This window comes from Botryllus schlosseri, chromosome 16, assembly GCF_051294905.1.
Source record: "Botryllus schlosseri isolate E-star chromosome 16, Bs_hap1, whole genome shotgun sequence".
NCBI lineage: Eukaryota > Metazoa > Chordata > Ascidiacea > Stolidobranchia > Styelidae > Botryllus > Botryllus schlosseri.
The window spans coordinates 11,401,494-11,422,604 of record NC_137251.1 but is presented as its reverse complement, the minus strand read 5'-3'; the positions used below and the strand labels follow the sequence as shown (position 1 = coordinate 11,422,604).

Sequence of the window (21,111 nt, the reverse complement as noted above, 5' to 3'; positions counted from 1 at the left end):
ACTTACGTATGACATTACCTGATTCTCAGAAATACTTTCAAGTTTGCATAAATTCCATGCAAGCTTGAACACGGCGTTGGCATAAAATTCCATCGCTAATAATTTTTTGTGCTTGTGAAACAATAAATGTGTAGTATCTTCCAATCAAGTTATTCCATCAGCTCCATGATACAGCGGTTTAAAGAGAATACAGTAGGCCGGCCTAATAGACCTATGATGTTAAGTATTGTCTATTATGCTGTAACATAACAAACATTATATTTCAGGGAAATATATAATATTATTGGTAGTTGGATATATTCTCAATAATTGCACTTATGATAATTGAATACAATTATTTTCGATAATAATATCTCCTATTTGTAGTGTTCTGTAGTTTGCGTTGGTCGCAAAATCGTGTGAAGATACATATCATTGAAATTTGGTGAGTAGCCACCATCTCCGATCAACTACTCGAAGTATGTGAGTCCAAGACCAAATATGATTTTTGAGCTACGGTACTTATTCAGCTATTTTCAGAGCTTTCATTTCAATTTTTGGCATTATTTGAAAATCACAACTTATAGGCCTACATTACTTCTAATACCAATTCACAACAATGCCTACTACATTGCCGACCTCTGATTTTATGTCATTTTTAAGGTCGTTCAATAAATTCTCTCTCTCATTCTCTCTCTTTCAATATCCTCAAACCCAATAACGGTAGCATATGATGCATTGGAGGAAAACAGAGATAAATCCAGTAGTTTCTAAGATACCTCCCTAGAAAATGAAGGGGAGATACAGGATCATTAACAATGAATATCATCCAGAATTCCAGATGTCTAACATTCATTCTCATTAATTTTGCTTCCGCAAAAAATATCAAATATCACATGCTCCCTTGCTAACAGTGACAGAACAGTTGCAATGACCAGGCAAACTGCAAATAGAAGACAGGTAGAACATAAGAACACTGTTATCACACACAATTTCAACATAACCTAATAAAAAAAAATTCAAAACTGAGAGCTTGCATAAAGTCTGGACTACATGTATATTACGGTAGCAAATTAAACCTATAGCCTTACGATCTAAATTCCCTAAAATAGTAAAAAGTTGTAGAGATGAACAAATCTAGTACATTATTTTCGTTATAATGGTATGGAAGGATTCAAGTATAGTAATCCTAGAGTATATTTACTTTCATAAATCGCCTAGGTGCGTTTATGCAGTGTTGTTTGTGCTGTATAAGTGCAAAAGAATACACAAACAACTATGATTGCAAAATCAAGAATTTATTTACTATAAACAAAGCGAATCATGCATTGTTCAAAAACTGAACATATATACCTGCTTAGCAGATACTTGCATGAAGAAGCGTCACAATCCCGGATCACAATTTCTAAACTTACCTATTTTCAGTATCGCTCACAAACTATTAGCCGTTGTAAAACATTGTATGCGACACCGGCTGCAACGTTCGCTCATACGATGCCTCTGTCTTATCTGTCAAAGATTGATAATTAATCTCCAGGAGATAGATAGGCAACTCCTATATTTTTCATTATATCGCATCCTTCCTGTGGAGTGTGGTGTTTTGGTGAAGCTGATTGATTGACTGACTGCAGTCGTTACGCTTGAATACACAGTTCACAGTTCTATAGAAATTAAACATGGAACGGCAACGACCGATTTTGCAGCTTCGTTCCGCTTCGCCGAGGCTGGAGTGGAGAATTGTTTTGCGTGAGCGATTGTAGGATTTCTGGTAATCCAAAAGCTATCTTCCCGAGCGCAGAAATTACTGAATCTGGTCTTGATCGAAAGCTACTGTTGCACCGATTCCGAAAATATAAATTAAAATGATGATCAGGCCCTGATCCACCTAGAATCCGCCCTCCAAGTCTGAAATATCGGCATTGTTCGAACAATCGGAGAGTCGCAACGGGTCATTGTTATGGCCATTGTGTTGCGGTTACCCGATTGTTTTGAACAATACCGATATTTCAGACTTGGAGGACATATTCTAGGTGGATCAGAGTCTGATCAATATTTGTTTTGCGTAAGCGACTGTAGGATTTATGGCAATCCAAAATCTATCTTCCCGAGCGCAGAAATTACTGAATCTGGTCTTGATCGAAAGCTACTGTTGCACCGATTCCGAAAATATAAATTAAAATATTGATTAAGTCAGTTTCCTTGTTCGCATTCCCACGTAGAAGTGGAAATTAGCATCTGGGGAATAGCGTGAGAAGCTATAGCGTGGGGTACGAGGAGTCCATGCTAAAGTCAGAAGCTTATTGGAGACCAATCTTTGTGTTTCGTCTTTGCTGTCTGGTCATCCTGGGTATCCATGAGCTCCTCTTGCTCGCCAGTGCCGACAGGCAGGTCGACTGGATCAGCAGAGAATGGATCGGTCATGTAGGCACAACATGTCACGGGGGTGATGAAAAAGGATGTAACTTTATCATGGACGTACCATACCACGAAGACGACGGCTTCAAAAAACTAAAAATCAACCCCACCTGAACTAATAACTCTCTTTTCTCTTCAGTCAAAAAAAAAAGAAATCCACTCGTGTACCACCTGGATGACCTTCGCGTACCACTAGCGTACCACTAGTGGTACGCGTACCACAGCTTGGGAATCACTGCTCTACAGGAATGAAGTGGAACATAGGTCATGAATTGGACCATCTGTAATGTGAGCTCTGGTGATGACTTGCTAGGGCAGTGGTTCTCAACCGGTGTGCCGCGGCACACTAGTGTGCCAATTGAATTGCTCGGGTGTGCCGCGAGCAAATGTGGTAAACTAGGTCGAAGTATAACAAAATTCCAAATTTTAAGTGTGTCATTGTCAGTTTTTCTTTTGAATTTATCAAGACACGCGATGTACAATCCGGTGCAGTGAACAGATACAAGGATGTCGAGACGACCATAGTTACGTTATCTCAATCTGACACCCCTATTAGGTCATGGATTGGGCATTTATCTGGCTTTTTATTGTAAAGACGATCTGAGTACAGCAACGTATTGGGTCGGGCAATATCATAAATCTGCGACGCTTCGTAACTTGCTAATGCACTGCCATGAATCAAACTGGGGCCTCCGCCGTCAATGGGTATGATACGCTAGTTTGCCCTCATATAGTAACATTTAGGACGGTGCATGATAACTTAACTCGTGCAATTGGACCGTGATGTTGAGGTGTAGCCGAAGGTGTTCACCTTTTACTTGTCACCCCATCAGAACCGAAGGCAGAACAGGGACATTTCGCAGGTTGATGACCTTTTTCTGTTTCTATTTGTAGTCGTATTCTTGCCATGTCTTCGTCATCGATGACCAATGGTCATTGACCATTTTACACCATACCGACATTACTTATTTTGATTCCTGAGTTCCAACTTATGGCACGGCCCACTTTTTGTAAGACACTGCTTTTGTAGATCGGAGGACAAGTAGGAGCCTATATAAACCTCCAACATCTAGGAAGGCATTCCCACCATCGAGAAATGATGTCATTTGGGAGTGATGTTCACGTTTACAAATTAAAATTGCCAACATATAGCCATTCACATTGCGATTGTTAGGTAGCGTGTCAGCACCGCAGGTAAAATGTAGGCTCAGGGCGCAACGTAATGTTGCAGGCGACAAATTTGAGAAGTAAAATTTATCAAATTATATCAGTTAACAAATTTCACCGCCGCTGACGTTTATTATCCCGGTTTGTTGGAACTACAATTGAACAGCGGCTGGCTGCCAGTAAAACTATTGAGGTATTGCTATCCTCACAGAAGCTATTACACGATCTGCATGGAAATGCGTTTGGCATCCATGTATAATGTATACACATCTCTACGCCTATGCATGGCGATCGTGATTGACTCTTCGATGCGACGGTTAATTACATCGACAATGAGGCAGTGAGCAGACTTTATTGTCAATCCAATCTTATGAAATTAACCTCAGCCTGAAGTTTAAGCGAGATCTGAGCAGGCCAGCTATGTCAAATGATACCATTCGTAGACGTATTTGTGACATGTCCGCAGAGATAAAAGAAAACTTAATTTCTTCTTTGAAGCGGAGTAAGCTTCTTGAGTGCTCCGAAAAGGTAGAAGTAGGCTACTTCGCCAGTGACCACTTATGTAAGACTGTGGTTGCTGCTACACGCATTCTTGTAGTTTGCCTTTGCCTTAAGCCAAAAGAGTTCAGAATCACTGTGCTAGTGTGCCGCGAACTATTTTTCATTTTCAGAGTGTGCCGTGAGGTCAAAAAGGTTGAGAACCACTGTGCCGGATGAAATCAACTGGCGGGCCGTGTCAGGCCTGTCAAGATTGTGTTTGACAGCCCTGCTATACAGTTAGGTCGCTGCGGCTATCTGTTTATGTGTTTTAATCAGGTCGGAAACAACATTTTTTTGACCCCCCTTCCGCCCAAAAAGCACTGATCTTGGGCCCACCATAGGGTAGTCGATGTAACTTGTTTGGCACTTGCTATATGCATTTGGCTGCTAAATTTTATGTATGAATTCTGTCAATAGTATTGATTCTTCGATATATTAGGCTACTATAAAATGCACCAGCAGGTTGCACATCCGCTGATTTCCAACCTTTTATGCACGCGACCTCATTTCCCACTTGAAAATGTTCCGTGACAAAGCTCAAAACTTAATAAGCTGATTACTAAAAAAATTCAGCTTGCCCAAACTTACTCACGGCCTAGGCAGCTGATTACGTCCAACATCATCGCGATCTCCAGATAAAGGCGGACGACCCTAAGATCTGGAGCCACTGTCTGTGATTGAAGCATCCAATCGGCCTTAACCAACTCTAGGAATATACCGTTAGCTTATAATTGCGATTACAATCAGACTTATTTCAGTAAATGATGGTTATTTCTATTTATTCTGACTGCATTTTTGGCGAGGGTAGTGCCTGGAGCCCATACTAATATCATTATACGTTGCATTAACTCGCGCGCGGCGCGAAGAACAATTTTGAATAGCACAAATCTGCTTGAAAATAATATTGTTTAAGTTGATTTACGAAAAACTTTTGAGCCTGCTTCAAGCCTTCAAAATTCCGGACATTTTGGCATCTTTGAGAAATTCCTCCCGGACGCAGATCTTTCAGTGAAATTCCGGACGTATGGCAACCCTAGCCTACTCGCACTACTTTTTAAGAAGTTATGATTTTAGATTACCCTACTTCTACTTGACAGTTTTCAGTTTTGTAGGCAAAACTAAGCGTAGAATACCTACTTACTTACTTGTGAGCCACCACTCCTACTTCTGCTTAAGTAGAAATTCCGCCATTACTTCTACTTCTACTTGAGTAGGGACGGTGACTACTTTGACCACCTCTGGTAAATATACAGTTACTCGCGTATTTTATTAGCAGTTCTACGTGTACGTGAGTGATACGACACATTTTTGCATGTATTTAACTTTATATTGGTTATTTGGTTGAAGATAAATGGCCAATTAATCTGTCTCTCACGCAGCGGCTTAAATGTAATGGCTTTGAATGATCACTCATGTACTTCGAAAATTCAATTTGAATTGAATTGTGACTTGAATTGTGACTTCGTGACTTCACTTGACTTGACTCAAGTCAAAAATGTGCAATGAATCGAGATGACTCGGGACTCGAAGGTATATAGTGACTTGATCCCAACACTGACATATATAGGGCCTATCTCAAAAAGTTCATAATTTATTCAAGTCAGGAATATCTAGAACTCTGATCCCAGCGTCAAAAGGTTTTCGGGAATCACGTATTTTGAAGACTAAATATGCTTCTTCTCAGAATCTTCTGAGAAACTCAATCCACGAGAAGCGTAGGAGTTTGTAGGTCACGAAGAGGATATTTCTAGTTAAACTTCATCTCAATTATACTATTTGTTCTTGATCACTAGTCTGCATCATCTCGGTTGGCTATGAACATGAACATTCAAAGGCTTATGGAACATGTTTTTGGTGGCCAATTGAGGTTCGGGACTATAACGTGGAGAAGAAAAGCATCCAAAATATAGTTTTCGGTAGTAAAATATCCCAGAATATATCTACAATTTGGGAACTCCAAACTATCTAATCTGATCTCACTTTAGGCTACTCGAATCATTACGACACTCGGATTCGAGCACTCGAATCGTTGTACTCAGTCCTACTTATTGGTTATTATCACATCCAGGGCCGTAACAGCACTTCGTCAGCCCCCCCCCCCCAAAAAAAAAACAACTTTGGTCTTGGGCCCCCCATAGGGTTATAGACCGAACCCCCCAGACCCCCCTCCGGCGTACACTGTTTACCGCCATTTATCATATTCATTGGGAGTTTGTTTATTGTATCAGCTTTTGTCGCCTAAGCACGCGAAGCGCGGGAAAATTTCTAGAATTCATGATTGAATCGGTCAGTATGATCGGGAATTGCCTTTATTGTTATCAATTTTTATCTTCTCTCTGCTCGCGTAATCAGATTTGCCGGTAGAGCTGAGTGAGGTGTGTTTGAAACGGTAGGACCACTCCATTAATAATTAAACATCTTCAGGCGTATACCCGCTGGCAGGAACGAAACAGCACCTCGTCAGGCCCCCAAAACGTGGGTCTTGGGCTCCCATAGGGTGATAAAACGACCCCCCCCCCCATCACGTTGTTTGCGTTTGTCACGAAATAATCTGTACTGTATTGTGAGCCAGCGCCAAGCGCGAAAATTTTCGATAATTTATGATAAAATCGGTCAATCAGATCGGCGATTGCATATATCTTATGCTATCAATTTATTTTCCTCTCTACTCACGTAATTAGATTTACCGGTAGAGCTGAGTGAAGTGTCTTGAAAACGGGATGGCCCGTAAATAATAATTAAACATCTTCTGGCGGGCGGACCCGCTGGTATGACTTCGGTACATGATGTTATTTCGTGACTTCCAGTCTGCTATATCAAAACATATAGAATCGCCCAAACGTAGGCTTCTAAACTACGAGACGCACACGATTTCAAATTGGTATTTCTTCACTGGCATAAATTTTTTCCCAGCGGGATGGTATTTGTCTTGTGAGGTTCAGATTGCAAAGACAGGAACATTCGGCGTCAGTCATTTAGGCGCCTATGTACAATTAAACCTATGTGTATTTTATATACAGAACGCAGTCTTCGGTCAGCATAAGGGCATAGACCTTTTCGGCCAAGGTTTTCTCGCTGCCGATCGTTCTGGCACACTTCTTGGAGTCGCATGTTATATGGCCTAAAACTTGATTGTAGGTCTTGGTGGGTCGTAGCGCGGTAATGGCCTAACACCCAACAATGAAGATAGATGGCTTCTTGAATTCGCGCGCAGCGCGAGAAAATTTTGAAAAATTGGCATAAATTTTCAAAAAATACTTTAAGATTTATGCTAATTCACGAAATAATTTTGGGCCCCCTTCGAGCTCGCCCCCCCCCCAATTGGGGGGTTTGGGGTGCGGCAGTTACGGTGCTGATCACATCTATCCGTTACCATATTGAATCCGTTTTCATATTTACAGGAAAAATATTGTTTCAATTTCCGTTAGTAATTTTCGTGACTTCCGCGTAGAACAAAGCCTGTGGAATAAACCCAGATATAATTGAAAAGACTTTAGAGATGAGTGTGTTCCTCGAGCTGGTAGCATATAGGAGTAATATGCGTATGCGGTGTCAAATGATCACAGTGAGGACGCCGCGTCGACAAGTTATTCAATGCCGATCGACCGTAATGATTTACGAACACTAAAGTCGCTGTATCGCCTAGTCAAAAGCTTACCGTATCGTAGCAACCAGTAGACGCTAGCAACTTCGCTATGTCCTTCCGATCTCCGCCCTTGTTTCTCTCGGCTTTTGTATATGATGAAACGATATCGTAATAACGATTTTACCCGAGTTAAGCTGCAATACTATTGTTATAAATCCCTCTTTAAATAATAGACTGTGTATAAGCCGATACAAGGAACGGAAATGGCCTTGTTTGTGATTGGCATGGTACGAATAGTGATTGAATCAAATGTAGTTTGATGTCAGTTTGCAGTATTGCATTTAGTTTGTAGTGGTTTTAAATCATATATTTCTAATATGTTTAGTGAAGTCCTACTTTCGCCTACCATAATCAATACTGGTATGATAGTTATTGTACCATACATTTAAATTCATTCAATAATTTTACAGGTATTGTTATTTGTTGATTCCGAGGAAGTATTTATTGTATCTTTTAGGTACTGTACGGTTCAGCAGTGTGTCATTTAAATAGTTTGAAAAGAAAATCTGTATGATACAGTAACCTTTTTTTCATGAGCTAGTAGAATTTTATCTGTCATTCGTGATCTAGAATTGAACGTCGAATTACGGATGTCAAACATTTTACTTAACTAGAAATTACTTCAATTTACTGTGTTCTGACAAATGCAAAATCATGTTTATGTTACATCAATTGTGGAAAAATATCAATTTCGTCACATAAAGGAAGTGTATCACATCATATTCACCAGGCCATATTCATATAGTTCATTTACAGTTGCTGTTGTTTTTTACTCTGAGTTAATGCAGTCATTTCCAACCTGTCATTCCCAATCCCCCAGCGGGCACGTAGCTTCCAACAGGTATATCAGTCTACTCAAAATTATAAGATTGAATGACAATATACAATCCAGCTGATTTGATAACCTAAAGGTCGTATTATTGGACACTACCGCATTTCACAGAAATGTTTTTCTTATTTTTAGAAGTAGTCTTTTATATCTGCCTGTCAATCAATTTAATTTGCAAGAAAACAACTTGTAGATAAAAAAAATATCAAGTGCATTTTTTATTTTCTTCTTCGATTAGGAGTTGTGATCTTGGTGTCTCTTATATTTGCTGTTTATAAAAACTGGAAATATTGAAATTATATTTTGAACCAAAATCTTTACGATAAATTTTTTTCCTAGTTCGAAATACCAAGCGTTAACAGAAGATCAGGCTTTAGGCATTGGACAGTTCTTTCAACAAAAGAACAGTTTCCCAGAAATTATACAAGAAGAAAAAACATTCATGGAGATTTCTTTCGTCTGTTTTGTTAATGTTTTCATCAGTCGAAACCCCCACCAGATTGCAATACAGGATAGAGCAGAAATATATCAGCGAAAAGGTCAATTTCACCTTGAAATACTAATGAAAAGCATATTAAAATGAAACATATATAGGCCTACTGAGTTGCAATTGGGCCTGCAAATGGGCAAGCTATTAGAATTAATATGAATACTCTGCATGCTGGCTACTGATAATTCGGTAAAATCTGCTCGAAATTTAGTGTGACTTGAGATCACGAGTCATGACATTACAGAACACCCACAATCTGCACTGCATACTTGCTAACATTTTCAAATGTAGGTGTAATTTGACAGAATTACTGGTTAGGTGGGTCTTGCTATTTTAAGGGTCCGCAAGTTAAATAATTTTCTAAATGGGTCCATCACTAAAAAACTGTTATAAACCGCTGGACTAACGCTATATTGATACATTACAGAAATTATTCCAATTTATAATGTATTAGTAATGTAGGCTAAATACTAGCATAGAATTCGTCACGTAAAGTTATTATCAATCCAAGATACTGCCAACCAATATACTCCAATATGGCTACCGGATCGTGGCAGACACTGCCCTTAGCAACTGCCATCATTGGCCCTGACTGCTGGAGAAATGCAGCCATCAAAAACATCAAAGTATCGCAAAATATCATGCAAAAAAGCGATAAGGGAACAGACCTTGGGAGACAATTAGACCCACTTCCAACATTGAGAGACAACAGCGCACAGCAAAGTAACGCTAAAGTGCACAGCTATATGCGCACAACAAGATACATCGTCAATAAGCTACGAGATTGCATGCTCAACACGAATGAAGAAATCAAATCTCTATTACGAGGTAAAGAAGCCCTAGAAAAGAATTTGGAACACATACGAAAAGATATCCTCCTCAATAGACAAAGCGTGTCTGTCAGGAGCTCCAGACCCAGGCGGGAAAGGGTAAATTTTTAACAAGCATTGCAGCCAGCTATAAAATCATTCTATCTTTGTCATTTTGTTTTTCCTGTTACCAGGATGTAGATGGTGCTGATGTACTTCTCAGTAGAGAAAGGGTATGCCTATTTCGGATCAAGCGAACCCTTGAGGCTGAATTGCGTGCTGCTCAAAAGCAATTACAGGTATTTAGTCAATGTATATTCCTTGACAGATTATATCTCTTGATTTTTCTGGCTTGTAACTAGAAAATTTTGTAATAAACAATCAGTGTGATCTTAGTAGGATACTATGTTGTGCTTGACATTACAGAGCCACCATCTGCTACATCAACCTCTCTTTCCGACACAGGCGACCACATTGGCATGCTATGTTCTATTATCCTAGTTTTCTTTCGGTGTGCATGCCTCTTGACACTATCTAGGCCCAGGTTGGTGTCTGATTTCAAAGACTAGTCCGAGTCGTTTCGACACCTTGCTATCGTTTCATTATATTGTAATCTTGTGGTATTTTTATCTGATGAAATTATTTAAAAAACTGAAATTGATACATTGAAGCCAATGATTGGGCAGATAGGTTTGAATTACTGTGGTAATGTAACTGTCTTGATAGTTGACAATGTGATCCATTCCATTAAAGCAGCATAAATATCATCTACTTTCGACATCATGTAAAACCCATAATGAAAATTACCTTGAAAGGCAATTACATGAATGTCTTACAATTCACAGAAGAAATCATTATCTTTTAGTAATACCAGTTGTGATCCAATGTAAATGGGTATCATATTACTGACTCAGTTGTAATTGTCCTTTTCATATTGGTTCGTTCAACACGGGTTTTATCATCTTAAGAGGTTCTACAAATATAAATCCTGCTTGTGACTTTCCGATCAAATCATATGACCACTGATTAAATTAGACTAAAAGAATAATGTGATAAACTTGGTTAGTCTTCTCACTCTTCTGTCATTTGGAAGCAGTTTTGTCATTTGCATTGTCTGTATGAAATAGACCACACAATGTGCTCAAGTAATGCATCAATATTACAGATTTGATTGTTTCACTAACTTTTGAAATGCTTTGCATCATGTAACCAGTTCCCGGTATTTTGAATTGCTGTGTTAGGTGCTTTTTGATAGAATTTTTTCTTCAGATTCTTGCAACTGCAAGAAAACGTTTGAACGACACCATTCAGGAACGTAGCCGCGTCCTTGATTTAATCGCTCACGCTGTGACACCTGCCAGCCCGCCGTCAGGTCGAGCATCCCCAGATGAAGAATATGAGGGGAGGAATCCGTGAGTTGCTTTTCGTCAATCAAAAAATCGACGCCATTTCGCATTCTTGAACGAATATCCTGGTTCAGGGTTTATGAGCCACCTAGCACTCCAGAGCCTGATCCTATAGGACCCTACACGCCGGAAGCTGCCGAAGCTATGCATTCAGCCGAAGACGCAAGCGCAAGCTCGGCGTCTCTGCGTAAAGAGATTCGTGATACAATCGAAAAATGCGTTTCCGAACAAAGGAACATTCATTTGAACGTCAACAATGGCATGACGCAGAAAATTGCAGAAAGCACTACGTTGAAGGTAGTAAAATATCTTTCAGTATTGGTTTTCAATTCATGTCTTCTTATCTGTAATTTTCCAAGACATAGACTAATGTAGGCAGTAGAGAAACCCAATGCTCTTAATCTTGCCTGTCTCTAGCACAGTTCAGACACCAGACTAGTGTGTAGGAAGAGGGAATGCAACAATGCATGCAGCGAATTCTGATTAGAGTCAGCACTGATTGCTACGTGATATCATAATGTTAAGCTCACAGTAATTTGAGCCTGGTGCTATACCGGAACAGGATATAATTTTCGCAATAACAATGCATGATAGCTTGAACTGTTAAATCTAAATATTGATTTCAGAATTTGGCATTCAACTGTTGATCACAGCTGATATCGATAGGGCTAACCTGATCGGCATAATTTTACAGCAACACCTGCAAATGAACCACGGCGAGAACAGAGCTGCAATTCATAGATCGCAACGCCACTACGACATGACCGAGAAGGCTCAAGGTTACACCCTGGGACCCGTGTCATACAGTGATTTGACGAGCCGCGAAAAACTTGACAGACCAATGATAAAGATCTACCAGCGTCACCCAGGAACACAACTGCCCGAAGCTCATAACTTGATTGAGGTGAGAACTTAGAGATTATCCTGGCATTGTAATTGGTGCCTGAGCATTTAACAACACTTGGTCTACACATTTTCAACAATTGCTGTAGGATCAGTAATTCAATTATGATTGCAGATCACTGATGCAAAACATACCTTCGTATTTATTATATCAATATCTTGAGCTTCGATACCCAAACTTTGCTAAATATATATACTACGAGTGGTCCATAATACTACATGATGATATTTGTTTATCAGCCTGACAGTCAACTGTGCGTTAATTCCCACCTTTTTCAGTTAATTGAAATACTCCTTCCAACATTAGCATGAAGCAATATCTGCAGACCCCAAATGCGAAGCAATTGAAATGCTGTGACAAAGATAGCGGGTCTTGGTCGATAGCCACAGTTGCTAACCCCGGACTTCTATGAAGTCGCAATGCTTGTTTTGCAACATATTTGTGCTTCTCAAACACATTAGTAAAATCCCCAATGCTGGCGGCATGTCGAAAAAAGGCCAACAACCAGGCTTGTAATGACTTGAGTCGCAATTTTTCGTTGAAGCATTTTCTAAGAAAATGCTTTGACTCGAATCAATTTGTGTATTGACTCGGCTTGTACTTGAGTCATTGCACATGACTTGATCAAGCCATATGACTCGACACATTCTTCAGGTCTGATAATTGAAAAATAGGCCCAAAAACGTTTTTTTACCTTTTTGAATAAACATGTTTAGAATGAGAAAAATTAGTATATTATGAATCGGTGGTCTTCGATTCCACCCAAGAGTTTAGAGTTAAATCTGACTTAAACTCGATACTGAAAAGTAGGCACTATGACTCAGTGGTGAATTGAAAATGACTTGAGTCAAAATTATAAAAGTCAAATTGAATTGTGACTCGAAACCTTGTGACTTGGTTACTACCCTGCCAACAACCTACAAAAACTATGCACCAAACATAAGGTGGTGATGAGTGTTCAGAGCAAAATCCGAGGTGTTTGTATGATTAGAAGGCCACTTCAAGTCGCTTCGTCTCCTTGCTATCCTTTCAATTTATCACTATTTAGCGCTGTTTTGCTGCGATGTAATTCTTAGTGATCTGAACTGAGACTGCTTAAAGCTATCGAGTCTTGGTCGACGGCCAGGATTGCAACCCCAGACTTCAAACGAATTCACGACAGCAGCGTGACATGTTTTCCTATCCGAACCAAATTATCTTCCTCGAATTCAGGGAAATGTAGGCCTGACACAATCCCTGAAGGCCACCAGCAGAAACATCGCCCTGCTACATTTGGCGAGACTCCGCCTGACGGACGACATCCGCGACAAGAGGGTGGCGACAGGCATCGACAGCGCCATCGTGAGATTGCGGAGACGCAGAAGCAACTACCGCTGGGTCATGGAGGGGAAGGAACTGAGCATCTAACGCTACGGAGCCACGATGCGACAATTGCCAAAACGGTGTTGCAAGGAGATTTTGATGTCACATTTTTACTGCGATTCAATATTTTCACCGAAGTCGTAGCCTGTGACGTCTTCAAGATAGAGATTACTTTTCATATCTTTTATCTGGGTATCATACTGTGCCTGATTACGTAACTTACCTTACTGCACTTCTTTACACTTGATAAGAGTTACCTGTTTCATGAAAATGTTACCTGAACCGAGTTCGTGTGCTTTCTAAATCGTGCCGATAAATAAAACTGTGTTTTCGTCAAGACTATTTTATTCATTAACTATACTTAATTTTGGAAAAAAGGACCGTCGATTCAATAGAACATGCCACGTCTTGGATACGCATCGTTTGATGAGGTCTAACTTCAGAGCACACGGACTTCAGCATGCGAGGGGGATGCGATACTGCACAACCAGTTCGTCGCTGCGACCACATTTGCCATGCATCAGGGCATATTTGAATTGTAAGCTTGAGATGAGTACCATTGTCGACATAGCAGCAAAAGATATTTGAAACTTGAATAATAATAATGGCCAGGATTATGGTCAGAGTCTTAATTATATCAATCAACTACAAGACAGCCCCAGCCATCAAGAAAAGAATACAAGTCAAGACAATAGGACTGAGTGAAATTACAATTTTGTAATATTAGTTACTTAACAACGGCGAAAAGTAAATGGAAACTGATGATGGTGTGCCCGTAGTCTACTAGATTATCCAAGACTTTCGGAAGAAATCAGTTTGCCTCAGTCCGATTTCCATATGCAATCATATTCAAAATTACGCAAAAATCTTAATGGATGGTGGAAGTCGGAATTTAGTTTGAAGTTTCAACATCAATCAGAAAACTACAAGTGAAGTTATATCAATGACACTATACCTTCAACATATCGCGTTCAGGCATTCCACTCGAGTGGAAAACGGAAACTGATCAATCTAAAGCATCGGTGACACAATAACAAATTGCGGACATTGTTCCATAACTATTCCATTCAAAACTCTGATTCATACGGTGACATTTTGGATTAAAAGATTTATTGGAGAAGATTGAAACTCGGCTAGTTAAGTTTGGTCCAATAGGTATAAGATCAGCGTACGCGTAAATGTATCGCAAATGCAATACCGCTTTCATACCAATCACATCAAATGGAGCTGGAATCCAATGATGCGCATTGCCATCAACGCACCAAATCATAATAAGTCAATATCCTATTTCATGATCGTCTTCAACCAGAAATAGCGCTGTCACACATAGCAAAGTACATATTGGATATAAGCTAGACAGTAAATGCATTCAACAGTTATTGCATGAACGAATAACTTCAAAATCAATTGATAGCAAAGTCAAGATATATATACACATACTCGTATAAATATACAGATAGTCTCAAAAGACAGATATATCGGTTTGGGGAACAATTGGTTGCCGTATCGGGACAATTTTTCTCGACACGGATGACGTTACGACGGAAATATATTCGCTTTTCATTCAATTCGTACGGTACTCAAAAATGTGATCAACCCCGATCAGTCTTGAAAATTATGCACATACGGTATCTTGCTGACAACTTCATATCATGTGCCCCCTTGTTACTAAACGGGCTCAACAGGCACAATTGCTGTCCTTCGGCGGCTGGTCGGCAGCGAGGTTCTGACCGGGTCTCGTCGTTGGTTTGTGCTGAACACCGGATTCAGCAGCATTCAGATCCAAGCTAAAATCAATCACAAATACTCAATGACACAACAGGATTCAGGTGTTGTATGGGAACAGGCAAACCTAGCACAAATATTGTTGAGACCAGTCTTTTAACAACTGATCAGTAACTCCCTGTTGATGGATGGCAGAGAGAGAGAGAGAGAGAGAGAGACTTCATTTTGATCCAAACGAAATGCACAACAAACACACAGCAACAATAATCCAACCAACCACAGGGATTACACGCCTACCAGAGATTATGAACTGTTGACCAGTCTGTTCATATCCACATTTAATCGATTCCGAGTCAGACTGCGGTTCACGGTAAAACGCTCTACAGTGTTTTGATAGTATAGTTGAGGCGCATAAGTTAAGCAAAAGCGGTCACTTATGTCTTGTTCGAAATATGTTATCTCTGACGCAGTGAACAGCATGTACTTATTCGCACTAGGTCAGTGGTTCTCAACCGGGGGTCCGTGAAGCATTTTCAGGGGGTCCGCGGAGCCTCTAAATTTGTAATATGATTGACAACCTAATTTTATTTTTTAATCAGAAAAAGCATGGGCCTGTTTCGCTTCATAATAGCTAAAACTTTAGCACTCGCATCATTGAAATGGTCGCCTGGGATGAAATATCCGACCGTGCAAACTCATAATAATTGTAAAATTACCGATAGCCTGCTGATGCAAACATATTGCTGTCTAAACATGTTTTGTTGGGGTTTATGGAAAATGAAATCTTGGAGAGGGCAAGGTGAAACAGGCAAACATTTCGGGTTTGGAGTTGACAGTCTTAGCAAATTAGTAAACAGTCGTTTGAAATAGGGATTTCTGAATTTTTTTCTGTCCCACTGAAGAAATTGAAACCTTGCCACGAAATCCATTTTCTCCTGTGATATAACCACTAAATAACTTCAATATGAGATGCTAGATAGAATGACTATACATAGGCTGGATGTGATATGTTTATTAAAAAAACTCACACCAAAAGCTGTCGTCGGAAGCGTTACGCGTTAATGTTACATTTGCCATCAATATATCTTTGTGGGAATGGATTTTCAGCGTTCGTTCATATCAAATCGAAGACGCAGATTTTCAAGAAATACAGCTGGAAAATTCCCTTCGAAATGATAAAAGTCTACCCAATTTCTACACATAGTGTGCTGTTATTTTCAAGAAAAGTCATTTTGTGGCTGTTTATCACCAGTCTACATTTACTATTTGCACAAGACAGTTGAACGATAATTAAGCTAATTTTGAACGAAAACTTGAGGGGGTCCGTCACGGTCCAAAAGGGGTCCGAGAAGACAAAAAGGTTGAGAACCACTGCACTAGGTGTACGTTGTGGACTCTATGAGGAAGTAACCAAAACATGTACATTTTTATAACAAGGTTTTCCCGTCTTCTCGATTATATACACGCACGGTTGACTTGCTCTCGTCTCGCTTCATGGCGTAGTGGGCTAGGCATTGACATTCTGAATCCAACGATATATTACTTGTTGGTTTCGCATCCCATTAAGGCCGTGTTTTTCAGTTTTGAAAAGTGAAGCAAAATTTTTTGGAAAAACCCACCGGTGATAATCGGTTAAACAACCTCTTAACCCATGGACGAGAGGACAGTTCCTCAATGACTTGATTAGTGGGTATAAATTGACACCGAAATTTTACTGGATTTGTACTTTGTGTGACAGGGCGGGGTACCATTTTTAAAAACGGACAATGGCAACAAATGGTATTGTGACTACAGCTGTCAAGTTCGTGCCGAGTGTACACCTGATTACATCTAAATTGATATTATTTTATCAAATAAGCTATATTTTACAGTCCAAACGCTTCAAAACCACCAATCAGGATACAATAGCTGTATTTGACCAAGTTCAAGATCAGGAGATTGTTGTATATTAGTTATTAGGGAAGCAGCGGAGAGATGTGATGGAAGCAATTGCCATCCCCGGGCATTGCATTTCATACCATGGCACCATTAAAATTTCACCATCTCACAAGGCCTTATAAAGTAAACAGGCCAGGTGAAGCACAGAAATCCAAATACAGCACTTCCTGTTATTACAATATTAAACAAGACTCTATCAAATTGTATGCTGAGTCTAGTTCCACAACTCTGACCAAGGTTACAAAGATAGCTTTGATTTTTGTACTAGCATATTCCAATATCGGAGCAGTGCATTGAAAGTTTTCGGAAAGAAATCTAAACCGCAACCCACCTTCCATCCTGGATATTCTGATAGATCTTTTTAGCCGTTTCAAGGAAGGCGTCTTCAACATTTTCACCCCTATTAAATTGAAGTAAGCATTAAGCACGCAAGTTCCAAGCCACGACTTGGCCGCGACAGAGGGAATTCATAAAAATCAAATAGCTGAGACCGATTATACATTAATTATACTAGAAGAAATGCAATTACTGCATTTCCCAAGTTACACGCCAACTATCCCCTTTACACCAAGCAACGATGGTTAAGAAAATTGGACGTAAACACTCACGTTTTGGCACTAGCTTCCAAAAAGAGTAAACCGTTTTCATCAGCGAATTGCTTAGCTTCTTCATACGTGACATCTCTCTGCGCATCCAAATCTCCCTTATTTCCAATTAAAAATATTACCTGTTCAAAGTTAAAACCATAATGTAAGTCAATAAATATTGGAGCTTGATCGATAAAATCCGCACGCGGGACTCCAGGCACATCGCTCCATCGACAGACAATATATCAACGGACACCACAGAAAATGTCAATCAATAACAAGGGTAACTGTTGGATAACATGAATGATGGATGAGACAAAGCGAACAATCGAACATATAAATGGAATCTACTATAAAGCGTTAAACTTTGAGTATGAAATGACTAAATTCCAACTAAGTCGCAATGGAAACAAAGCAATATAAACTGACATCAATTGCAATTGGCCCCCAGTACATGGAAAGAAGGAACCAAACATGAATCGGACAATGGTATATTTCAATATTTGATCTTTGACGCAGATATAAATCCAGGGATACGGGGATCTACCCTGAATTGGATTTGGTCTGATTACCCGGCTAATTCTAGACATGTAACTATGCATAATTCTGTACAGATTAAATTTGCTTAGACTTCCGAAAGGAGGATCACAGCAAATTTAGTTAACAACTATCCACTCCAGAAAAAGACAGATGCCTTTATACATAATTACGTACTGTATTAGGATTCGTCAGATTTCGTGCATCCGTCAACCAGCTACTAAGATGATTATAAGTGCTTCTGCGTGTGATATCGTACACCATCAATGCTCCAGCAGCACCCCGGTAGTAGCTTCTTGTCACCGCACTGAATTTTGTCAAGAAAACAAATGGATAATAGTTATTCAAGAGTGGAAGGAGTTGAGTAACATCAGTTTAACAATGTAGTCTAGCATAAAAACGGAACATATCAGAATATAACGCACAAGTTCAAACTCACAAAATCCCGATTTTAGGCAGAAATCGATGATTTTAATGACTACGGTGATTTGTTCAATACAGTACAATCCCCCTCAGATTACAGCAGAGACACAAGTATGATGCATCTATATTACCACTGTAACCTGTAATGAATGACAACACAGCAAGGAAATAACACCATTAGTCGTCAGGGATATTCGAAATATTGACATGCAGTATGAATTGAATACATACCGGAATCGTTCCTGCCCAGCTGTGTCCCATATTTGTAATTTAATTTTTTGCCCCGAAACTTCAATTATCCTTGTACCAAATTCGACTCCAATCGTGTGTGGGCAATCAGCCATAACTGAAATGCAGTATGTTTGTGTTACTCAACATGTCGCAACATGGAACATTTAGCTTCGTTTCAATGTTATCCACCTAGTTATTCTCTCACGATCATGTATGATACTGGACTGGTACAATTAAAAAAATATGCCAGCCACGAGTGATAACCCATCATGAGGCATACTTTTATTACCCTTGAATTATGCCTTTCTGCTTCCAAGATGGCTTGGCTTAACGGGCTGATTGCTAAAGAACACTTTTCATTAGCCTACATCCAGGAAGAATTTTCACAATTCCTTATTGGGACAAAAAGTTATTGGAAAGAAAATTTCTGACCAATATGAGTAACTGTTGAGATTTTCCAGTCGAATATAAGAGCTTTAGCTTTCCTTAGCATTAAGAGGACTTTTCCCAAAATATCACAGAAAATATAATCCAGGTTTACAGTGTAAGGACATTTGCAGGGTTGCAACCAAGTCACAAGGTTCCGAGTCACGAGTCAATAAGACCGGGGCGCCGATTAGACTTTTATAGCTTTGAATCGAGTCAAGTCCGAGTACAGTGAGTAGAGGGTAGAGTCCGAGTCATGGTGTTGTGACTCGAGTCCGAGTTAAAGTTATTATGGTCACTGTTGAGTTATGAGATCAATCCGGTAAAGCCCCTTTTTTTCAACTCTGCTCTAGTGATATAGACTGGCTCGCATTCATAATATGGCGATTTTACTCGGCCTTAACAGTTTCTGGCCTATTTGCCAAGTACCAGGACTGATAGACGAATTCCCAAATGACTCGAGTCGAGTAATTACAACCCTGGACATTTGAAAAGATGTTGCAATAGGAACTTTCCTATGCAGCTTTGATGGTGATCAGATAGTCAACACTTACATTTTTTTTCAGTGAACTGATGTAACAGACACGATTTTCCAACTCCCATATCACCTGAGAAAATAACACAAATTATTACAGGAGAGCCTTGAAACAAAACAAACACATATACTTGCCAATGATGATGTATTTAAAAATATACGAGTAATTGTACGGTCCGCCTGCCATAACGCTGCTTAATTATACACTTTTAGAAAATATTGAACCACTAAAAATAACACAGTAGATTATTAGAAACACCAGGGAACAGAATAGAAATGTGTCATTCTTTCCATTCTCATCATGTAAAAAAGAAATGATATGGTATCCAAGGAGCAGGGCCCGCACAACATTTTATTTTTCCACGATATTTCATAAAATTTAATGGGTTTGTTGTAGTCACATTGTGCTCTTTTGGTATGACGAAACACGCCCCAAAATTCGATCGAAACAACAGTATGTGAAGTTCATCCTAGAATAATATGAGATAAGTCAGATGCCAGACCGAATTTCTTTTGTAGTCAATGTAGCCTACTAAGATAGGGTGAGGGTCAGGGTATAGAATACAGTACCATAATCCATTGAAATATTTACCAGCACAGCAGCACTAGATGTTCAAGTTTTTGCATAGTAATCGGGCCTTGGGTATAACCTACAAAATACTTAATATTATCATCAATTTTCATCGTATTTTCATCAGTTCACTTAAAGTTGATCATCACCGTATTGAGGTGATCACAACATCGCGATAAAATTAAAAATTAGTTAGCAGTTGAAACGACTTGGTACCATTCAAGGATCATCAACTCTATATATACCCTAAATTTAATACATATTGCAAAATGAAAATGCATGTACCGACACTGCTAAAGTGCTAATGTAGTTAAAAGGTTCAAAGGTTAGTGGTTCTTCCGGTATAGTTTTAGTTACTACATCCACTGTACTAATTGAAAGCTTTGCGCATGGTTTTTCCCGATATTGTTTCGAACCGTAACAATCCTATATTAACAGTTCGCCAATACTGCTGAAGTACTCAGCTATTATCCTTAACAGAAACAGCAACATCCAATATCGAATTTGATACATTAGCTGATCATCATGTCAAGGCCGTCATCTCACTGGGAACTGCTAACACACTGAGACATATAGAAAGCAGAAAACCAC

The 21,111-nt window shown here is 39.4% G+C and overlaps 3 protein-coding genes across 3 annotated transcripts in view; 1 reads left to right on the top strand and 2 right to left on the bottom strand.

The window, feature by feature from the left end:
- LOC145459472 (phosphatidylinositol 4-kinase alpha-like) overlaps positions 1-1,570 on the bottom strand; it is a 41,474-nt gene extending 39,904 nt beyond the window's left edge. Inside the window, exon 1 of the mRNA XM_080338116.1 lies at positions 19-1,570. Within this exon, the coding sequence (XP_080194242.1) occupies positions 19-93 (75 nt within the window). The 5' untranslated portion in view covers positions 94-1,570. The remainder of the gene's footprint in view (positions 1-18) is intronic.
- Positions 1,571-9,466: 7,896 nt separating this feature from the next.
- LOC145458388 (tektin-like protein 1) lies at positions 9,467-13,884 on the top strand. Its single transcript, XM_080336746.1, has 6 exons — positions 9,467-9,995; positions 10,070-10,174; positions 11,145-11,287; positions 11,356-11,578; positions 11,976-12,185; positions 13,398-13,884. The coding sequence occupies exons 1-6, from the start codon at positions 9,603-9,605 to the stop codon at positions 13,590-13,592; spliced, it is 1,269 nt and encodes a 422-aa protein (XP_080192872.1). The 5' UTR covers positions 9,467-9,602; the 3' UTR covers positions 13,593-13,884.
- Positions 13,885-14,640: 756 nt separating this feature from the next.
- LOC145458390 (ras-related protein Rab-14) lies at positions 14,641-20,242 on the bottom strand. Its single transcript, XM_080336747.1, has 7 exons — positions 20,085-20,242; positions 19,969-20,022; positions 18,989-19,103; positions 18,512-18,641; positions 17,819-17,937; positions 17,542-17,610; positions 14,641-15,334 (listed from the first exon to the last, which is right to left on the bottom strand). Exons 1-7 carry the CDS (start codon positions 20,134-20,136, stop codon positions 15,226-15,228), a joined length of 648 nt encoding a protein of 215 aa, XP_080192873.1. The 5' UTR covers positions 20,137-20,242; the 3' UTR covers positions 14,641-15,225.
- Positions 20,243-21,111: the final 869 nt, after the last annotated feature.